This window comes from Haemorhous mexicanus, chromosome 18, assembly GCF_027477595.1.
Source record: "Haemorhous mexicanus isolate bHaeMex1 chromosome 18, bHaeMex1.pri, whole genome shotgun sequence".
Taxonomy (NCBI): domain Eukaryota; kingdom Metazoa; phylum Chordata; class Aves; order Passeriformes; family Fringillidae; genus Haemorhous; species Haemorhous mexicanus.
The window spans coordinates 13,659,706-13,682,051 of NC_082358.1; the positions used below are offsets into that span (position 1 = coordinate 13,659,706).

At 44.9% G+C, this 22,346-nt stretch overlaps 1 protein-coding gene across 2 annotated transcripts in view; it reads left to right on the forward strand.

Moving 5' to 3' along the window:
• The window catches only part of LOC132335828 (uncharacterized), a 34,648-nt gene that overhangs the window by 4,463 nt on the left and 7,839 nt on the right, over window positions 1-22,346 (forward strand). For both annotated transcript variants that reach the window (XM_059862747.1, XM_059862748.1), the window contains exons 2-11: window positions 4,713-4,817; window positions 5,712-5,798; window positions 6,701-6,874; window positions 9,382-9,530; window positions 11,318-11,479; window positions 12,870-13,272; window positions 13,452-13,614; window positions 15,678-15,789; window positions 21,546-21,636; window positions 22,168-22,254. In XM_059862747.1, coding sequence (XP_059718730.1) covers window positions 4,713-4,817; window positions 5,712-5,798; window positions 6,701-6,874; window positions 9,382-9,530; window positions 11,318-11,479; window positions 12,870-13,272; window positions 13,452-13,614; window positions 15,678-15,789; window positions 21,546-21,636; window positions 22,168-22,254 — 1,533 coding nt within the window. The remainder of the gene's footprint in view (window positions 1-4,712; window positions 4,818-5,711; window positions 5,799-6,700; window positions 6,875-9,381; window positions 9,531-11,317; window positions 11,480-12,869; window positions 13,273-13,451; window positions 13,615-15,677; window positions 15,790-21,545; window positions 21,637-22,167; window positions 22,255-22,346) is intronic.

Consider the following 22,346-nt stretch of genomic DNA (forward strand, 5'->3'; position numbering starts at 1 on the left):
TCACTTTTGCTGGAATTTCTCTCTTTTGCTGTAATGTAAATTCTCTTTTGCTGTAATTTCTCTGTTTTGCTGGAATTTCTCTCTTTTGCTGTAATGTAAATTCTCTTTTGCTATAATGTCTCTGTTTTGCTGGAATTTCTCTCTTTTGCTGTAATATAAATTCTTTTTTGCTGTAATTTCTCTGTTTTGCTGTAATTTCTCTGTTTTGCTGTAATGTAAATTCTCTTTTGCTGGAATTTCCCTCTTTTGCTGGAATTTCTCTCTTTTGCTGTAATTTCTCTGTTTTGCTGTAATTTCTCCATTTTGCTGGAATTTCTCTGTTTTGCTGTAATGTAATTTCTCTGTTTTGCTGGAATTTATCTGTTTTGCTGTAATTTCTCTCTTGCTGTAATTTTCTCTCCTATTTCTCCTTACCCCACCACAGAGGGAGCCTCCTGCTCTTCCCTTTTGGCAGCAGCTCTTTATGAACCCGTGCCTGCCCAGGCTGTGAAACCCCAGTTTTTCCCGCGGAAATCCCATTTTTCCAAAGCTCTGCTCACTCTCATTATCCTGAGCTGGACTCACCCAGCTCTTTTCTGGAGGCACAGAAATCTTCCCCCCCATTCCAGCAGGATCCTCTGTCAGTGCTGAGCTCTCTTGTTTCAGGGTTTTGCTGCTGTCTGGAATCTCCCCGAGGGAAATTCCCTTTTATTGCAGCAGCACCGTGGTGGGAACTGCTGTCACTCTGCAAGCTGCTCAAACTTCTGGGCTTTTTCTGCAAAAAATGTGTTCTTCAGCCAGAGCTGGTGAAGCTGGCAGCTCCTGCTGAACATCCAGATTGATTTTTTCCCCCTCTGCTTGCTGAATTATAGATTATTGCTGCTCTCCTTTGTCAAGGTTGTTTGGAATTTGAATCCCCCTGGCAGCTCTCTCCAGCTGCCCATCAAAATCTGCACATTTAATAAAAATAGTCTCCAGTCCTTCAGCAGATCAGTGGTGAAACAGTGAGTGATCAAATAGCACAAAACTGCATCACTCTCCTGTGCAAGCAGCTCTGCTCAATTTATCCTGAATTTTCACAGTGGAATTACTTTCCAAGTGTCATTTCCTGGTGAGCTCTCAGGGCTGATGGAGCAGGAGGCTCCAAGTTGGTGATTGAGGGAAAATCTGAAGTGTTTGCCTCCTGGGAGACCTAGGAAATGTTTTTGTTTTTTTTTTTTTTGGAGAGAGAATCCTAAGAAATATTAAGGCTTTGAGATTCCTCAGTATGGTGATATTTTTCAATATTGAAAATAGTTAAAATTGTTGGCATTGTGCTATGGACACATCACTGGGCACCAGTTTAAATCTGCATATTTTTGAGATCTGTTTTTGGAGATTTTGATGTTGTTGTAATCAATCACTCCATACCTTTACACCAGTGAGAAATAAATTCCAATAAAATATCCTTGGGCTCCTCCAGCTCCTCCTGGAAGTGGCAGAATTTCCAATGTTTTCAAGGAAATCAAGCTCCTGCTTGATGAATCCCTTCTTCTTTGAATAAATGTTGACAGATACCATTCAGCCAGATATGGATCTGCAAAAATAATGCACAACATTATTACAGATGGATCATTTGTTTGATGGATAGCAGCTCTGTTTGACAAACATCAGTCTGTCTCTAGGCTGCTGGAGGTGGTATTGCCCCATAAAAATGCCACATCAGTCACCTGGTCTGAGAGCTCATGGGAATTGGAACTGAAGATACCCCAGTCCTAGGAGAGAACCACTGCCCTGGAAATGTTTGGGAACGCTCAGAACATTTTGGGCCGAGGTCAAACCTGGTGAAAGTGAATAAATCAGGAGAGGGAAGTTGATAACACCAGGCTGGAGCTTTAAGGCAATCCAGATTGTGTCTGTTGTCATGAAAACCACTGAACTGGCACCTCCAGCATGCAGGCAGGGTGAACTTCAGCCAGATTTCTGCCTCAGAATTAATGAATTCTCTGTAGAGCAGCAATTAGCCCTGACCTGATCCTTTTCCTTGGAGGGGAAAGTGCCAGAAGCTGCTGCTGGAGGGCAGAGGGTTTGGAGTGAGCCCTGCCAGCCCCTTCCCTCTGCATCCAGCCCAGCCAGGAGCTGCTGGCTCCTGCAGGGAGCAGGGGAGGATGCTCAATGTTTAATCAGGACACGTGTAAGGAATGCTCAGCCATGGAAAGCTGAATGAAAACCTCTCCTCTTCGGTGCAGGGAGCAGGATTTCTGCATGGCTGGGCTTTGTTGGCTCAGGAGATGACAGAGCTGGGCTGGGTGAGCTGTGGGCTCCCCCAGATGTGCCAGGGATGGTGCCTGACCCTGTCACACCCCTGTGTGTGACACTTCTGGGGGCTGGGTGAGCTGTGGGCTCCCCCCAGGTGTGCCTGGGATGGTGTCTGTCCCTGTCACACCTGTGTGTGTGACACTTCTGGGGGCTGGGTGAGCTGTGGGCTCCCCCCAGGTGTGCCTAGGATGGTGTCTGTCCCTGTCACACCCCTGTGTGTGACACTTCTGGGGGCTGGGTGAGCTGTGGGCTCCCCCCAGATGTGCCTGGGATGGTGTCTGTCCCTGTCACACCCCTGTGTGTGACACTTCTGGGGGCTGTGGGCTCCCCCCAGATGTGCCTGGGATGGTGTCTGTCCCTCTCACACCAGTGTGTGTGACACTTCTGGGGGCTGGGTGAGCTGTGGGCTCCCCCCAGGTGTGCCTGGGATGGTGTCTGTCCCTGTCACACCCCTGTGTGTGACACTTCTGGGGGGGCTGGGGGCCACATTTCCAGTGCACACATCCAAGGAGCATTTCTGCACTGGATTGTTTCATGCTCTGGGATCCAGGCAGGGTGGAATGAGAGGAATGAGCAGAAGCTGAGCAAAAGCCACAGCTGGCTCCAGGTGCTCTGCAGGCAGGGCAGGGCAGGGCTCCCAGGTGGCAGGGCAGGTCTGCAGGGGGGATTGTCCCCTGGAGAAGCCCAGAGAGCTCAGGGGGTGCCCAGGAGCCAGAGCCATGCTGTGACCCTCTGGGGCAGTGAATTGCAGGGTGAGGCTCAGAGAGAGCAGCCAGAGGAGCACACCTGCTCTTTCACCCCTGAGCAGTGCCCCACGTGCTGGGGCTTCCCTCTGCCCTGATCAAGAATGACTTGGGTGGTGTGGCTTGAACCCCATCATTTTCCTTCACAGGGTCTTGGCAGATCTGGGGTGATCCCAGTGAAGTTTCTACATGCAAACCCTCTGGTGGGTCCTTTTGGGTAAAGGGGAGAGGCAGGAAGGCCTGGGAGGGGCCACGTGCAGGGCAGCACCGGCAGCTGCCCCAAGCAGGGCAGAAATCTCCTCTCTCCCCACCAAACACATTTCATACCAGGCCAAAAGATAAAAACCTCCCCTCTCCCTCCAGAGAATGTCTGGAGCCCCACGCTCTTCCTTCAATTGTGAATTCTTTCAGAGCCCTTCTGTGACTCTGCTGAATTTGGGGAGGGTGATGACAATTTAATCTGTTTTAAACCAGCTGCTGTAGCCTGCCAGGTAAGGGAGGGCATTATTAACACAATCTCGTGGATTTCCTTAATGTGCCTGCTTTGTAAGAGAAGAATTTTGCCTCCCTCCCAACCTTCCTGACCCCCTCCCAACCTTCCTGACCCCCTCCTAACCTTCCTGACCCCCTCCCAACCCTCTTGACCCCTTCCCAACCTTCCTGACCCCCTCCCAACCTTCCTGACCCCTTCCAAATCCTCCTGACCCCCTCCCAACCCTCCTGCCTCCTTCCCTGTCCCTTCCCAACCCTCCTGACCCCTTCCCTTGCTCCTGCACAGCCTGTGCTGGGCTCTGCACCTGGGTGTCCCCCTGGAGAGTTTGAGAAGAACCTTTGGAAACCCCTGGAATCTCTCCTGGTGGTGAAGCTCTTCTCAGGGCACAGGGAACCACTTGGATCTTGGAGTCTGGATAAAAAATGTCCAATTTCCTGAGCTGTGCTGGTAAAACCTCCAGGCTCTTGCAAGCTCCCATCTCTGCTGAGGAGTGGCTGTCACACAGGGTCTGGCTCAAAGCAGGTTGTTTTTTCCCCCCAAAGCCCTGGCACTGCCTTGCCAGCAGTGTCACAGCTGCCCTCCTGTGTCCCCGTGCCTCCCCTCTCCTTCCTTCTCTGCTTGGCTCCCGTTTGCCATCACAGCCACACCTGCAGCACTCAGGGGCGACACAAATTCCTGTCTGAGCTCACTGGCAGCTCAGTGGTGGGAGAAAAAAGGGGAGGTGGAACTTTTCATGTGCCTCACTGAGTCCCCGTGGCAGCTGCACCTCCCTGTACCAACAGCAGTTTGCCCCCTCTTCACCCTGAACATTTCAAATGCTCCTGATTTTTCTTTCATGCTGTCCTGTGTGCAGGGCTTTGCACTCGGGATGAGACAGACTGCCATGCAAAATTGATGTTTTCACTTCTTGCCAGGGTTTCTAACTCAAAAGGGTTTCCCCCTGGCAGTTCTATCCCCAGATATTACCACCTCATCCCCTAAAGTTGTAAAAGCCCCTGTATATTTGATATCTTGTGGACTTTGACCAGGTTTCCAAGGGAGATTATATTTGCTGGGCAGGTTGTCAGTAGAATATAAAATATGAGTGAAATTGTAATTTTATGGCAGCTACTGTGGCTGTGTCACGAGCACTCTGTGTCCTCCACAGCCTGATGAAAAACCAATCTCTAAAAACATTTGATTTTTTTTTTTTTTCCTAGTTAAGCCAGGAAAAAATCCTCAAAATCATGAACATGGTGAAAAATAAAGAAGTGAGCATTGAGGGAGCTCTGCATTTGGCACAGAAGGAGGTGTGTGCTGAAAAGGTAAGGCTGCTCCTCTGGTGAGTTTGGTGATCTATTCAGGTGTTCTGGGGAGCCCTGCTGAGGTGAGCAGGGTCTGGCTGGCTCTCAAGGACACAGCCCTGGTTTGGGAATCACAAAGAGCCCAGCTCCCACCAGCAGGGCAGGTGCTGCCTGTGCCCTGTGTGATTCCATGGAATTGCTGCCCTGGTGGCACTGCCTGGGCTGGGGAGCTCCAACCCACACAAGGCCTGTGATTCCAAGGGTGGCAACGAGTCCTGCATTAAAAAATGTGGGGCAGGACCCAAATTCTGCAGAACTGCAGAATCCCAGACTGGCTTGGGTTGGAAGGGACCTTAAAGCTCATCCTGTTCCACCTCCCTGCACCTCCCACTGTCCCAGGTGCCCCAGCCTGGCCTGGAACATTTCCAGGGATCCAGGGGCAGCCACAGCTGCTCTGGGCACCCTGTGCCAGGGCCTGCCCACCCTCCCAGGGAGGAATTCCTGCCCAGTATCCCACCTAACCCTCCTCAATTTCAGTGTGAAGCCATTCCCTGTGTCCTGTCCCTCCATCCCCTGCAAATCCTCTCTCTCCATCTTTCCTGCAGCTCCTCCAGGGCCTCACCACCCTCAGAGTAAAGAGTTTCTCCCCCAAATTCAATCCAAACTCGCTCTCAGCGTGCAGCCATCCCCCTGGTCCTGTCCCTGCCCTTGGGATCATGTCCCTCTCCACCTTCATTAAGGTGATCAACAAAAGTCAGGAGGGTTTTTCCATCTGTCTCCACGTGGAATTCTCCTGCAGGGCTCCAGGGTTGTTTGTGCTCTCAGAGAGAGATTTCACCCGAGCACAGCAGGATTTGGGTGTCCAGATCTTATCCCAGCCTGGGATGTGCTGCTGATTTCTGCTCTGTTTTCCAGGATCCCCAGGATTTGTTAACTGGCTCCCAATTTAACTTCATTATCTACAAATACAAACACTACCGGTGGCAGAAACGGATTCTGCAGGTAACCTTAGCAATTCTCACCTTTGCTGCAGTGTATAAAAATATAACAAAGCCAGCTTCTGGCCACAGCACCTGATGGTGATTTCCTGCTTTCATCAAGTCAGGGACTAAGGCTTCATGGTTTTTTTCCTGGATTTCACTAAAACTTTTGTACTTTGGACAAAATTTGATAATGAACAAGTCCAAATCATGCATGCTACAGGGTGGATTTTATTTACTACATCTTAACTGTACAAAATGTAATTTTTCCACCATTTTTTGGAGTGAAAAGATTATTTCTTTAGACATAAAGTGGAAAAATGGAGAGACACGTAGTAGAGGTGGAAGTTATCAGTCTGGGAATCTGGATTAGTTTAATTTCAGTTCTCTAATTACCAGCAGCCTTCAAAAGTCAGAGATAATCTTGAGAAAGGTTCTGCTTTGGAGGTTTCCTGCTATAAACGAGACAGAGGGAAGGCCACAGGGTGGGCATTTGGTGGTGTGGTCTGCACAAGTTTTAATTTTTAACTCAGAGCTGCTTTTCTCACCCCCTGCATTCCAGAGGCTGAAGGAGTGAGGAACAGGGGGGGTGGTTCTGCTGGTAGCTTGTGCTGAAGGGGAAGTTTTGCACTGGGTTTCGAGACAAGGAGAATTTAAAAAGAAATAATATTCCAGAGTGACAAATTGATGCATATTCATCAAAAGAGACGTGTGGAAGCACAGCTTACAAGGAACATCTGGGGTGTTTCTTGTCACTAAAACAAATATTGGGCATTTTGTCACTAGAACAAACATTACATTCTCGATGGAGGAATGTAATTTTTCAATTATATTCATCCCGCTCTTTTATCTAAACAAAACTGGGATTCTCCCTTTGCCTTTCAACCAAGACGGCCTCGAGTGATGCAGGATTTCCTCTTGCAGCTGGATTTCAGCAGCAGGACCGTTTTTAACATCGAGAAGGGCACTATCAAGAAGCAGTTCCCTTTCTCCCAAGTCAGAGGCTGCGAGGACGCCGAGAGGAGGCGATTCAGCATCCTGTTCCACGGCAGGCAGCACTACGAGCTGGAGGCCGTGTCCCTGCAGGACAAGAGGAAGGTGGGTTTGGGACAGCCTGCTGGGGTGACAGCGGCCATGGAGGGACCCAGCAGGAGCCAGGCACCGCGCAGGCAGCTGGGGCTGCATTTCCTCCTCAGAGAAAAGCAAGGCACGGCTTCCCCAGGGAATTTGCTGGGAATCGCAGCGAGGAACCTCAGAGAAAGAAAATACAATTCTTATCTCATCTATATCTATATCTATCTCTATATCATCTATATCTATATCTATATCTATATATATCTATATCATCTATATCTATATCATCATCTATATCTATATCATCTATATCTATATCTATATCTATATCTATATCTATATCATCTATATCTATATCATCTATATCATCTATATCTATATCATCTATATCTATATCTGTATCATCTATATCTATATCATCTATATCTATATCTATATCATCTATATCATCTATATCTATATCTATATCTATATCATCTATATCTATATAATCGATATCTATATCTATATCATCTATATCTATATCATCTATATCATCTATATCTATATCATCTATATCTATATCATCTATATCTATATAATCTATATCTATATCTATATCATCATCTATATCTATATCTATATCATCTATATCATCTATACAATCTATATCTATATCTATATAATCTATATCTATATCATCTATATCATCTATATCTATATCATCTCTATCATCTATAAATATATCATCTATATCACCTATATCTATATCTATATCACCTCTATCTATATCTATATAATCTATATCTATATATAATATATAACATATATAATATCATATATTATAATATATAAAAATAATACATAAATACATATAATAAATATAACAACATATCATAATAATATGAAATATATTAATATATATTATGTACATTATATTTGTTTTCTAGAAAGAAAAGACAATTCTTACCTCATATTTGGTAATATATATATTATGATATCTATAATATATATTATATAATATATCATCTATAATATAATATGTATTATAATAATATGCAATAAGTTATAATATATAATATATATGGCATAACACATATCATAATAATATATATAATATATATTATGTATTATGATAATATATATTATATATATTATATTTATTTTCTAGAAAGAAAAAACCATTCTTATCTCATATTTGGTTATATACATTATTATATATAATATGTGATATAATATGATATGATATGATATAATATAATAAATATAATATAATATATAATATATATTAATATAGGATTAATACATTACATATATAATAATATAATAATATAATATATAATACATGATATATAGTAATCTATAATATATATATAGAGTATATATATATATATATATATATATATATATATGATATATATTATATTTATTTTCTGGAAAGAAAAAACAATTCCTATCTCCTATTTGCTAATATCTATATACTATAATATATACAATACCATATCTGGTATATTTTGCTGTGCCTGTGCTGTGCCAAAGCAGGATGCACCATGGGGGTTGTTTTCCCAAAGTGATGGGCTCTGTTTCCTTGGCCTGTCAGGGCCAAGCACGTGTGCAGAGTGTTGGTCAGCAGGCAGCCACGAGATTCTGTGCAGTGGAGTTGAGTGCTTGCTCAGATTCAGTTTAGATATCATATAACACAGAATAATGGAGCATAATAAAGTAATGAATTCGCCTTCTGATACCAGTGGGGTGCTCCTCATCATTCCTCCCTGCCCTGGGGGTCGCTTTGAGCCCTCCAGGCAGGGCAGCAGGGATGGGTTTGTCCTGCTGGGACGTGGAACAGAGGCAGGGTGAGCTCAGGGTGCAGCCTGGCCTCGGCATTCTGGCACAGGTGAAGGAGCTGCAGAGCCAGCTCCAGGTGAGGTGGGGGAGTGGGGGCAGCTCTGCAGCCACAGCAGGGCTGGACCTGCTCTGGAGGGATCAAACAGGCAAACAAAGCTGCTGATGTGCTCAGCTGAATCCCAGCTGGAGCTCTCCAAGCAGGTTTTGTTCTCTGTATAAGATATTTCATGAAATGCCTGATTTTAAGGATGAATGAGAACTGTCCTCATGCTGAGAAAAGAGCCAGTGGCTCATCTTTGAGCATTGTCTGAGATTTCCAGCTGAATCCATCGAGTGCTGCTGGGGCCTGAGCTGAGCTGAACAGAAACTTTGTCCTGGGCTGCTTTGTGCATGAATTAAAAAGTTCTGGTTTACAGTAACCCCTTCAGAGTAAAATTATATTCTCCTTAGACTGACAGGTTTAGAACTGGGTTTTTTTGGGTTTTTTTTGGTTGTTTTTTTTTTTTTTTTTTTTTTTTGGTTTTTTTGGGCAAAAACCAAATTGCAGTTAAGGAGTTTTGCCTCACCGAAAGCCCTGGGTTGTTTTATGTTGATTTATTTTACCCATTTGATTGTGGCTTTGTACTTGTAAAATCCAGCTATTGATGTCTTATTGAAGGGAATTAACGTGGAAAATAGTTTTCTCTCTGCTGCCACTCATTATCTAGATAATCTACCTGCTGAGCAGAGTCATTCAGAGCAATTCCTACAAGAGAGCAGGGGAGTCCTGGCCTGGGAGAGCTGCAGAGTGTGATGTGATCCACGAAGGGCTGCTGGACTTGCAGGAGAACGCCTTAACCTCCACTGAATGGGTGAAGTATGAGCTCTGCATTCCCTTAAAACTTCTGACAGATGCAGTTAGATTTGAATGTGCTGATCATGACTTTATTATTTGGTTGGTTTTGAAAGTCTAAAGGTGGATGCCCAGTCTGCATGAGATGGAAGCACTGCAATGAGCTGTCAGGGCAGTAGTGGTACCCAAAACCCCAAAGCTGTGATCTGGAGCCTGCAGGGAGCACTGGCAGCACAAATCTCTCATGGGGATGGTGCTCAGATAGGACTTTGTTTCTCTCTTGACTTTTCCCTCCATTCCCAGTAACCCAGTGGCTTTCCATGGTTTGCTCCCCATTCTGCCAACAAACCTGAGACAGCTCCTAAAACAGCTGGAAATTTCTTAAACCATCAAAGGAGAGAGAAGAAAAAAAAAATCTGCCTAGCTAATGAAAAAAAAAATCACATTGTAATTACCTGCACAGGGTAATTATCTCAAAAGACTTCCCACTTCACAGAAAATGATTTTAATTGCTTTTAAAAGGCTGCCACTGTATGTGTTGTAAACACTATCCTCGAGTGCGTCCAGGATTTGGTACCTTGTAGCACTGAACAGGTTTGTTAACAAACAAAAATTGATTTCTATTTATCTTGTGAAGCAAAGCCCTTGTTGTTTTCTTCTTTCTTGATATTAATCCTCTCTCTTCCTCCTTTTTTTTTCCTTTCTTTTTTTTTTTTTTTTTTTTTGGCAAAGTAAGGGATGGTGGGAGCACCTGGAGATCCTATTAAACCATAAGTCCCTGCTGGAAGAAAGGAGAGATCAATAGCACTGCCAGCTCCATTAAACAATTCTTATCACTTTGACTGCTTGTATGGGAATGGATGCAATTTTTATTTTATGTTTAATTTGTTCTGCAGCAGCTAAACTCACTTAAATTCTTCACAGAACACCTTAATCAACCAGCCACACCTTGAAGGGAGAGTGGAGGGAGAGTTTTGTAGAACTGCCAGAATGATAAAGAAAGGCAGAAACTCTCCAGAAAAATGGGAAGGCAAAATGTTAAATAAGAATAAACCCAGAGTAAAGCCCACCCTCTGTGTTATAAAGAGCAGGGCAGAGGGGAGGCTGAAGCACAGGGCTCTGGAATGGAAGCTCTGGATGCTCAGGCCATTTCTTCCAGGATTAATTATAATTTAAAGAGCTTTTCCCCAGATTTTGGCAGAGTCACTTTTCCTGGAAGGCCTCGAGAGGAGAATACTTTAACCCATTCCTGCCTAGTGACTTCTGGGAATGAGGGCTCCAGGATGAGCTGCCATGCAGTAACAGGATTTCCAGGAGAGGGATATTGAGCTGGATGTGGTGATTTGTGGATAGCTTGGTGGAGTGAAACCTGGAAGGCACAGAAACTCTGGAGCCTTATGCACTGCTCAGTCACAGGTGCATTCCTTTCAAGGCTCAGGGTCCCAAAGATCCACTGCCCCAAATAAACAAGAGGAGCAAATGGAGAGGGACAGACAGAGCATGGCTGAAAAATTAACAGGGCTTGGGTCATTTTGAATTGATGGTCAGAGTTCATTTTAGCTCACTGGGCATGGCAGGCTGTTCAGATTTTATGCCACACTTCATTTAGGTGTCAGATGAAAACAAGAAACTCTCAGATAAGAACATCTCAAAGATTTTATGCTCTGCTATTGATATTTTTGACTGTTCCACGGAGGATGCTATAAAAATGTGGAGATTTATTGACATTGGAAGGTGCTTTAACAAGGGCCAGGCCGTGTAAAGAAGACATCAAAGAGCAACGAGCTGTGTCTCCATCCCTTGTCTCTCAGGTGCCTGGCAGAGCTGAGGGAAGGAGAGCTGGCCTTGTACTGCCTGGGGCTGGGGGGCAGGAGCCCTGCAGCCACAATTCCCCTGGCAGCTGGGAGCCTGGGGGTCGGCAGGGACAGTGCCTGCAGCCCCTTCTCCCTGCACACCAGAGACCACCACTACCTGTAAGTACAGCTGCTGGCAAAGCAGGGCTGTGCCTGCATTTCCTGCACAGAGAAAAGCAAGGCACAGCCTCCCGAGGAGATTTACTGGGAATTGCAGTGAGGGACCTCAGAGAAAGAAAAGACAATTTCTCTTTCATTTGCTGGGCCTGTGTTTGTGCCAAAGTGGAATGCAATGGGGAGATGGTTCACCCAGAGTGGTGGGGTTTTGTTTCTTTGAGCAATCTCTGCCAGCTGTGTCCTGTGGGTCAGGAGACAGTCATGGGAGCTGGTTGAGTTGAGTACTTGTGCAGATTCAGTTTAGATTAGTGTACTATAGAGTAATATACTATACTATACTATACTATAATATACTATAATATAATATACTATACTATAATATAATATACTATAATATAATATACTATAATATAATATACTATAATATACTATACTATACTATAATATACTATACTATAATATAATATAATATAATATAATATAATATAATATAATATAATATAATATAATATAATATAATATAATATAATATAATATAATATAATATAATATAATATAATATAATATGATATAATATGATAGAATATGATAGAATATGATAGAATATGATAGAATATGATAGAATATGATAGAATATGATATAATATGATATAATATGATATAATATGATATAATATGATATAATATGATATAATATAATATAATATAATATAATATAATATAATATAATATAATATAATATAATATAATATAATATAATATAATATAATATAATATAATATAATATAATATAATATAATATAATATAATATAATATAATATAATATAGTAATTAATTAGCCTTCAGATATCAAGGGAGATAATTTTCTCATAATTCCTCCTCACCATTTCTCCTTGCCATGGGGGTCACTTTGAATCCCATCCAGAGGTGCTGCCCAGAGTAAAAGAACAGCCCTGGGGGAATGAGGCCACCAGAACCACCTGGATTACCCCTCCCACTGCTCTGCAGAGATCTGGGGAGGATTCTCAGGAGGAATCCAAAGTGGAGCTGAGCTGGTCCTTTGCAATCCTGCCCAGAGCAGGCGGTGGGCAGGAGGAGATGGCTTCTGCAGGGGCAGGTTCTGAGTGCCCGCTCCCCCCCAGCCAGCAGTAACACACTGCTCCTTCCCAAGGGGCACAGGAGGGATGGTGGGGTCACTGCACAGTCCCTGCACGGCCAAACTCAGCTCCCCACCCCCCAACTCGAGAGCAGTTAACCCTGCAAAGGCCAGAGCCAGCACACTGGGCTCCTCTGCCAGGCGCGGCTGTGAGCGCCAGTGCTCCCAGCAGGTGAGTGCTGGCAGGATGCTGTTCCCTCCTGCTGCTGTTTCTGGGTGACATTTCTGCCTTTCAGGCTGCGGATCCCCCTCAGCGTGCAGAGCAGCAGGCCAGAGGAGGCTGGCAGGCTGCAGAGGGACTGGCTGTCCCTGCTGGAAAGGCACTGCCAGCCCGGCAGCGCTGCCACCCTGCCCCCGGAGGGCTCTCCAGGATGCAGCTCCCCCGAAGCTGATTATGAGGAATTTGTGGTGCCTCTGAGTGAGCAGAGAGAGGAGACTCCCCCCTTTGGTGGGAGCTCTGCAAGGAGCAGCCTGAGCAAGCCTGAAGAGGGGCAGGCAGCCCCAGCAGCAGCTCTGCCACCTGCCAGGGGCAGGGCTGAGGTGCCACCAGCCCCACCTGCCCTCCCACAGCCCTGCAGTGTCCCTCCAGCAGCCAAGAGAACCAAAGCCTTTCACTGGGATCTCGTTCCTTGTGACAAGGTGAGGATGAAACCGAGGGCAGCTGTTAAAGGGAAAAAACCTAAATATTGTAGCCAAATGGCACGGGGAGTTACAGGAATGCAGCTGTGCCACAAAATGACCTGGATGCCCCTCTCTGGAACAAAGGGCCTCTGTTCTTCTGGCTTTGTGTTTACCCTGTGTCCCTCCTGTATTTTTAGATTCAAAAATCAGTCTGGGGATCGTGTGACCCGTGCAAGAGGAAAATAGATGTGTGCAGGCTGTGTGAGCAGTTCCAGATCCAGGACACAGCAGTGCTGTTGGGCCCTGAGGCTCCGGTGAATCAGCACATCCTGCTGGACAGAAAGGTGGCACACAACTTCAGTGAGTGGATCAGCAGGGGCTGGCTGTGAGCTCCTCTCTGGGAGCCTGGGCTGAGCCCTGCCTGCACTGGCTCTTTGTGCTCTCTGCCTCTCCACAGGCACTGATCGAGGCTGGGTGCAATCCTCTTTTGCTTCTCTCTCTGTAAAACAAGACTCCAGGGCTCAGCTGCTCCAAAGTGGCCCTTTGCTGTAGAGATAAACCCCCAAGCTGATTTATTATTTTGTCCAAACCCGTCCATGGCACTGAGCTGTGATCCTGCTGTCTTGGGGCAGATGTGTAAAGTCATCCTCAACAGCTGTGAAGTCAATAGAGCCTCTGACTGCAAAGGCTTTTCCAATTTAATGGGCTGCAAGGTTCCCAGGAGCAGGCAGGGAGGCAGAACTCGCAATGCTGAGCTGCAGTGGGGTGAAGGATCCTGTGCAGGGGGGTGGATTGGGGTGAGGAGCCTGTGGGGCAGCTCCAGGCAGGAATTCTTGGCTTCTCCCTGGCCGAGGGCTCGGGATCCTGTTCTTGAGCAGAACCCTTTGCTCTCTTCCAAAGTGGCCCTTTGCTGTAGAGATAAACCCCCAAGCTGATTTATTTTTCTTGTCCAAACCCATCCATGGCACTGAGCTGTGATGCTGCTGTCTTGGGGCAGATGTGTAAAGTCATCCTCAACAGCTGTGAAGTCAATAGAGCCTCTGACTGCAAAGGCTTTTCCAATTTAATGGGCTGCAAGGTCCCCAGGAGCAGGCAGGGAGGCAAAACTCGCAGTGGGGTGAAGGATCCTGTGCAGGGGGTGGATTGGGGTGAGGAGCCTGTGGGGCAGCTCCAGGCAGGAATTCTTGGCTTCTCCCTGGCCGAGGGCTCGGGATCCTGTTCTTGAGCAGAACCCTTTGCTCTCCTCTTCAGGTGGGGTTCCACCCAAAGCCTGACCTGGAGCAGCCTTTCCCAGCTAATGAAGCAGCTCTACACCCAGCCCTGCTCCTCCTAACAAAATAGTGTAAAGCTCTTTATTCCCTCGGTGAGAAGTGGCAGATGTTAAAGGAGCAGCAGTACTGTTCTTCAAAGAGCACTCTGATTTCTGCTACAAAGATGCCTTTCCAAAAAATTTCTGTAACCTAGAGATGCTTTAAGATGCTTACATGTGTAAAGAATTTGGGGCAGTCAATTCCGAAGTTTTAATGATTTCATCTTGATGAATATGAATAAGAAAAAATGTATTTTGGAGAGTGTGTAAAATTTTAATTGGGACATGTAATTGGAGATAACTCAGAATTATTGCATCCCTTGACTAACAATTTGAAGGGTTAAAAGGAAGAGTGATGGCAAAGTGCTGTTGCAGATGAAAGAATCTTGTAATAGCACTTTTATCTACTAAATTATTGCAGTTTCTTTGAGGAAATGTCTTTCTTTTGCTTTGCAAATAGCACAATTCCTCCTTTTGATCCTGTTCCTCTCACAACGTTTTTCACAGAGACGTTCTCCATCCCTTTCTTAATCTTATCCTCATCAGTGAGAGTTTTGGCATGTCCTTATTATAATGGACATTACTCAGATCAAAAGTTAATTTGATCCTGAGAATTCTGATTAATCTTCCTGCAAGTGCTGCAAACCACAGTCCTTTAATGAATAAAAAGATGAAGCTCCAAAATGCCAGTAGGTTCAAAATTCTGGAGATTTTTAGTGGAGTTGTGAACACCAGTGGAAAATGAGAGTTCTGGGAGATCTCCACACTAAACTCAAGGCCAGCGTGGGAGAAAATATAAATTAAAATTAAGTTCTCTAGTGGATTATTGTTGAAAAAAGAAATTCCTGCCCCACAGGGAGCAGATATCAGTAAGAGACAAGAAAATCATCCTCAGATTTGTTTTTCTTGATGACTGCTCTGTAAATTTAAAGAAAATGTGAAGACTGAGATTTTGCCTTCTGATAGCAGCTGCTAAATCTTTTATATTCTGGTTTGTTTGGGGTTTTTTTTTTCCTTTCTTTTTTAATTCTGCTAAGTACAGGTAAGATACTTCAGTGATTTCCCTTCCCTCCAGCATTTCCTCCCAAGTAACACCAGAATCCTTTTTCTCCAGACATTTTTCTCAAAAGTTTCCGTGTAAAACCAAGCGAGCTGAAGGACAAACTCTTCATCATCCACGAGGAGAGTGGGGGGCTCACAGATGAGCAGATTTCAGCTCTGAGAAGGTAATTTTGGGGGGAATTGTTTGGGTTTGGGGCCTTTTGGACCCAAGGTGGAATCTTCTGCAGACGAAGTGAAGTTTGGGAAGTTGGTTGGGAGAGGAGGAAGGCAGACAAGAGTTAAAGGAGATTTGTGGGATGATGGGATATTGGGAATTTTGGTGGGTCTGAGTGGCAGGGATTTGGGGTTTAGAGCAGAGTGGAGATTTGTGTAGCTGGACAGATTTCAGCGTGAGCAAATTATTGGTGTGTGAAATTCACAGGAGCTGGATTTTACCTTTTTGAATGGTTTTGAAGAGTTTCCTTCCTTGTAGAAGGAGAGGAAAGAAGTGGGATCCTGGAGTGGGATCTGTTCCATCCCAGTCCCCATGTGACACTTGGGCCATTTTAATAAACATTTTTACATGTAGAAGCTTGGTACATTTTCACATGCAGAAACTGATCCTTGCTTCAAAATGAGACCAAAAAATGAGTGTTTGCCCAGGAAAACTGGGGCAAAGAGCACACTGACAGAGCAAGTGAGGAAGTAAATAATTGATGTTTCTGCTTCTTGTGGAATCAGTTCAATTTTGGCCTTAAAATCCTGATCTGAGACAGTAATTCTGAAGTCTGCAGAATCAAATCCGTGCTTGGGAAGTGATGTGAGGGACACAAAACATGGAATTAATGTAATTCTGTGTGATGGTTTCTGAAGTATGAAGGGACATGGCTGGGACAGTGGTTATTTAAATGGTTTTTTGAATTTTGGAAGGTGTTTCCTTGCTGTCCCAGAGCTCTCCCAGTTAAACCCACAGTGGTGCACACAAAGTGGGGTCTGGTGGAAGGTGCACTCCCCTCTGAGGGGACTGCTGAAAGCCTGACCCTAAAGGCTCAATAAAACAGAAATATTTTATTGCAGGGCTGGAACTGGGCAGGAAATAACTGCAGGGAAACACCTTGGACATGGAGGAGCTCTCCAGAGCCACGGGGCTGTTTCTGGAAAGAAAAGGGAAAGGAGATTGCTGGAAGGGCAAAGGGAAAGGAGATTGCTGGAAAGCAAAGGGAAAGGAGATTTCTGGAAGGACAAAGGGAAAGGAGATTTCTGGAAGGGCAGAGGGAAAGGAGATTGCTGGAAGGGCAGAGGGAAAGGAGATTGCTGGAAGGGCAGAGGGAAAGGAGGTTTCTGGAAGGGCAGAGGGAAAGGAGATTTCTGGAAAGAAAAGGGAAAGGAGATTTCTGGAAGGGCAGAGGGAAAGGGGATTTCTGGGAGGGCAGAGGGAAAGGAGGTTTCTGCAGCCCCTTTTCCCAGCTGTTCCCACCTCAGCTCAAAGGGAAGCACTGAGCCCACTCTGCTGCTCTGCTGTTGGGATCTGAAATGCAGGGAGCTCCCAGAACTTGGGGCCTGCGAGCCAAAGCTTACAATTAAACACAGGATTTAATCTGAGACCTTGGATTACATGGTGTTTAAACTTAAAGCTTTAGAACCTAAGTGTTAGCAGTGAGAATGTGGATTTCTAGTTTAAAGCAGAGACACGTTAAGCTAAGGAAAGTTTAGACTTTTAGACTTTAAGATATAAAAAAACCAAAGTAGTTACAAAGGTAGACAAGGAGATTAGAATGCAGTATTGAAGATTTGTGTGTCCTAACATGATTGGCTAAGAAAGCTGTAACACAGGTCCATTATACAAAATATTTAAAGATTGAGTCAAAAACATAAATATCCTTGTTAGCAGTGTTTTATTAGTCAATAACTCCTTAAAAGTCGTGTAACTAAGGGTCTTGTGACCCTCTGAACCATGCTGTGAAGATGTGAGCTGAACTCACCCTTCCTACCTGTGTGGAAAATAAGAAAAATAAACAGCATCATCAAAAATCAACTCAAAAGTGCCATCTCAAATTCCTTCCAAAATTCCTCACCAGGGAATTATCACACTCAGGATTCAGTCCTGGCACTGCAGGCTCAGCCCAGGATCTCCAGGCTGCTGAAATTGCAGTGGCACCACTGATTTATGGCTTCTGGGCTCTCTGCCATCAGACAATAATAATAATAATAATGATGGCAATGAAGCTTGAAATATCATTTTTTTTTCCTTGAAGTCTTTCTTTGATGGCAATAATGCTGAGGGAATATTCCCAGCAGTGGAATGTGTAAGGGATATTGATTGTTGTATTGCTCTGTGCTGTATAATTTCAAGGATTCAAGCCATGCTCTCTGCCTTCAAGGATTCTGTCCCTGGGATTGTTATTTACTGCCAAAATCGATGGATCCATGTGAAAATCTTGCACTGAAAGGAAACTGAATTTTTTTTCCACCCCAAGAGTTTTGAGCACAACTGAAACAGTTGAGATTCATCTCAGAATGAAGGCTTGGGTTCCCAAGGCACTGGAGAATGGCAGGAGCAGGCAGGAAATCTCCTGGAGCATCACCACCCCAGGCTCCCCCAGCAGCAGGCTCTGTGGTGGGCTGGCACCACACGAGGGGGGCACTCAGCACATCTGGAGAGCTCCCACTCAACTCCGGTGTCCCAGGGGAAATTCCACCTCTGGAACGGTGGCCTCCAGTTAATTGGGAACCCGTGGGCAGGACAGGAGTCCAAACAGGGCAGGACAGGGCTGGAAAATTGCTCTCAGTGCAGATTGCACCTGTCAGGGTGTCTGAGCCAGGGCACAGTGTCAAAACCCTGCCATGGGAGAGTGAAAAATACTTTATAAAAATCCTTTTATTGGAGTGATGCCTTGAGAGGCTGAGCTAGAGCAGAGGCTGGGCAGAATCACAGAATAAAGCAGGGATTTATTCCAAGGATCTCCTCCATGGACCCACCTTGGGCAGCACCAGAGCCCAGCCAGGGCTGCACCCAAGGTGACCCAAAATGGCCCCAAAATGCACGGCCGGGCACGGGGTCTCTCCCTGGGATCAGCTCTGCTCCATTTGCACCTTGCAGTTCATTGTCCCAGCCCAGCTTTAGCCCAGGCACTCCCACCCTGCTTGTTTTTCTCTCTCCAGCCCATGGGGTTTGTGCTCCTGGGCTGAGATTTGGCTCATTTGTCCTTGGTGCCCAGCTGGAGCAGGAATTGTTTTGTCTCCCTGCTCTGTGCACAGAGCTCACCATCCCATAATATGAACCCAAACCCTCACACCAAAGCAGCACAGAACCTGAAACATAGAAAAGTTAAACCTGAGGCATCAGGAAAGTGAAAATTACTTAAAGAAGTCAAAATCCTGCTACTGGGGAGTGAAAAATGCTTTAAATCAAAGCTGAAATTCCGTTTTCAAGGCTGTGACCAGGGAGCAGTGTCCTGCTCGTGCCTCCAGTGGAAGTGGTGGGATGTCACTGACAGCTTCAGGAGTGAATTGGACACAGAAACCTCTCCATCTCTGGATGATTCTTTATCCTCAAGTATTCCCAGCAAAGCACTCCATGTCTCTCTAAAGTTAACTTTTTCTCCAGAGGAATGGGAATTGTTTTCATTGTGCAAATTCCATTAGAGCTGCATTCATGGACAAAGATATTTATGGGATGCATTCAGGTGGTTTTGTGCCTCCTTTCTCATGGCTCCCATTGTTTAGTGCTTTAAGCTTTAAACATTCCAGATAATCTGTTATTTCCATTTTCTGTGCATAATGCAGCTAAAGAATTTTATGGGGTATCAGACTTCTGATTAAATGAAGATGTTTGCTGTCACCCTTTAAAATATGTTCTGTGAATTTGCTTAAAAGCTCAAACTATTTTTAATGATGAGTAAACAGCCTTTCATTTGCCAACAGCTAACTTGTTTTTAAACGAAAATTCATTTTTTTTCTTGATGGTAAAGTGGGCTGAAAGGATTACATTTTCATCTGCTACAATCTAGAGTTAATTCAAACCCCAGCAATTTTACAATTGAAATGTCATATTAATTATTGACAACAGTAAAATAAATCTTGGTGTTTGTCCTGTGCTTAACATGCTAAAATATTTGCTTTTTTCCATCTTTGAGTAAATTCCCTGACTTTTACTGGAAATGTCTAGCTCTGCCCATGAATGTTTAATCACTTGCTGCAAATTTAGAAGTTTGTTTTAAGAGAAAGAAAAGAGAGGAGACCTGAATACTTATTTCAGCTTCTTTACAGTGCTCACATGTGAGCTGTGACAAGGATTTGGTATTTCTGAAGAAATGCTGTGAATTCCCCAGTGGTGGCTCAGGCAGGCAGGCACATCTCCAAAGGAAGGCAGCTGTGCTGCTGGGTTTGTTTTTCCAAGTGGAGGCATGTTGGAAAACATCAATCTTCTCAAAACCTGTGGCCCTGGGGGATGTTCTGTGACCTTGTGAGGAAGCTGTGGGTCTGTGTCTGGTGCTGTCACTGTTTCAGTCAGGAAAAAAACCCAAAAAGTCAGGATAAAGAAGAGAAACCCCCCCAGGCTGGGGTTTTTGGGGTGTCTGTGCAGGGCCAGGAGGGACAGGATGATCCTTGTGGCTCCTTCCAGCCCAGGATATTCTGTGATTGTTGATAACAGAGCTGATCCTTGTGGCTCCTTCCAGCCCAGAATATTCTGTGATTATGGGATAACAGAGCTGATCCTTGTGGCTCCTTCCAGCCCAGGATATTCTGTGATTATGGAATAACAGAGCTGATCGTTGTGGGTCCTTCCAGCCCAGGATATTCTGTGATTATGGGATAACAGAGCTGATCCTTGTGGCTCCTTCCAGCCCAGAATATTCTGTGATTATGGGATAACAGAGCTGATCCTTGTGGCTCCTTCCAGCCCAGGATATTCTGTGATTATGGGATAACAGAGATGATCCTTGTGGCTCCTTCCAGCCCAGGATATTCTGTGATTATGGGATAACAGAGCTGATCCTTGTGGGTCCCTCCAGCCCAGAATATTCTGTGATTATTGATAACAGAGCTGATCCTTGTGGGTCCTTCCAGCCCAGGATATTCTGTGATTATGGGATAACAGAGCTGATCCTTGTGGGTCCCTCCAGCCCAGGATATTCTGTGATTATGGGATAACAGAGCTGATCCTTGTGGGTCCTTCCAGCCCAAGATATTCTGTGATTATAACAGAGCTGATCCTTGTGGGTCGCTCCAGCCCAGGATATTCTGTGATTATGGGATAACAGAGCTGATCCTTGTGGGTCCCTCCAGCCCAGAATATTCTGTGATTATGGAATAACAGAGCTGATCCTTGTGGGTCCTTCCAGCCCAGAATATTCTGTGATTCTCTGATAACAGAGCTGATCCTTGTGGGTCCTTCCAGCCCAGAATATTCTGTGATTCTCTGATAACAGAGCTGATCCTTGTGGGTCCTTCCAGCCCAGAATATTCTGTGATTCTCTGATAACAGAGCTGATCCTTGTGGTTCCTTCCAGCCCAGGATATTCTGTGATTGTTGATAACAGAGCTGATCCTTGTGGCTCCTTCCAGCCCAGGATATTCTGTGATTCTTTGATAACAGAGATAAAAAAGGGCCCAACCTCTTTGGAAATCAGGGCCCGACATCCTCTGTCTCATGGTTTCACCTTTTCTAAACTATTCTGTCACTCCAAATTCTCTGAAAATCTGCAGGTGGACATGCTGGATGTTTTCAAGCCTTATCCTTTCCAGGTATCCAGAGGAACCTGCAGGTCACTTTTGCTTCCCATCTCCCAGGTGGTTCAAATGCCTCCAAAGGATAAGCAATAAAAATGAAACACATAAACTCCACAAAATGCAGGAAATCCCAGGGCAAGGAATGGCAGAATTATTTTATCAGAATGTAGAATGAAGAGGATCCCGAATTTTAATTTTCTCTTTACAGATATTTGCCCACAGCCAAAGATGCAGAAAGGTACCTGTCCTTCAAGGGGCCTTGCTCAGAGCTGCACGTGGTTGACCAGTTCATGCTGGAGGTGAGGAGCTGCAATATTAAAAGACACCACATCCTATTTTTAGGACACTCTCCAAGCCAAAACCACTGCAAGAAGCTGCTGTTTAGAACTTAAATTTACAATCTCAGCCAGAATCAGTATAAAAGGATCATTCTGATGAAGACTTGGGACAGGGTGATAACAAAAAGAGAACTGTGGATCCCTTTGTGTCTCCAAGTCACAATCCCTCTTCTTCCTACAGAGTATTTTTCCTGACCTAGATCTAGATTCCCAAAATCTAGAAGACATAATCTAGAAAATTATAGACATTTAACCATTTTTGCTCACAAGAAAGGATTGCAATTGATTTTAACCATGTCCACCCAGGAGCATACAGTGAATTTGCAGGTATGTGCCAGAGTGCATCCACAGGATCCAGAATAAAATGAATAAATGAGCACAGAAATCAGGCAAACAATGGCACAGCTGAATTGCTCAGTAAATAACGGAAGGAATGTTCATGTTTTGGTATGAATGTGAGTTTTTACTCTGGTTCTGCTCAATTCTGTGCAGATGTGTAAAATCCCCCAGCTGGGCCAGAGGCTGGATCTGCTGCTGAGCGTCCGTGAGCTCCCTGAGAGCATCAGAGACCTGGAGCCTGTGAGTACAGGAGCCCTCCTGGGGGGTTTGTGATCCTGGCAGTTTGATAAGAGAGCCCCAAATCACCTCGGTGCAGATTTCAAGGCTCTGTA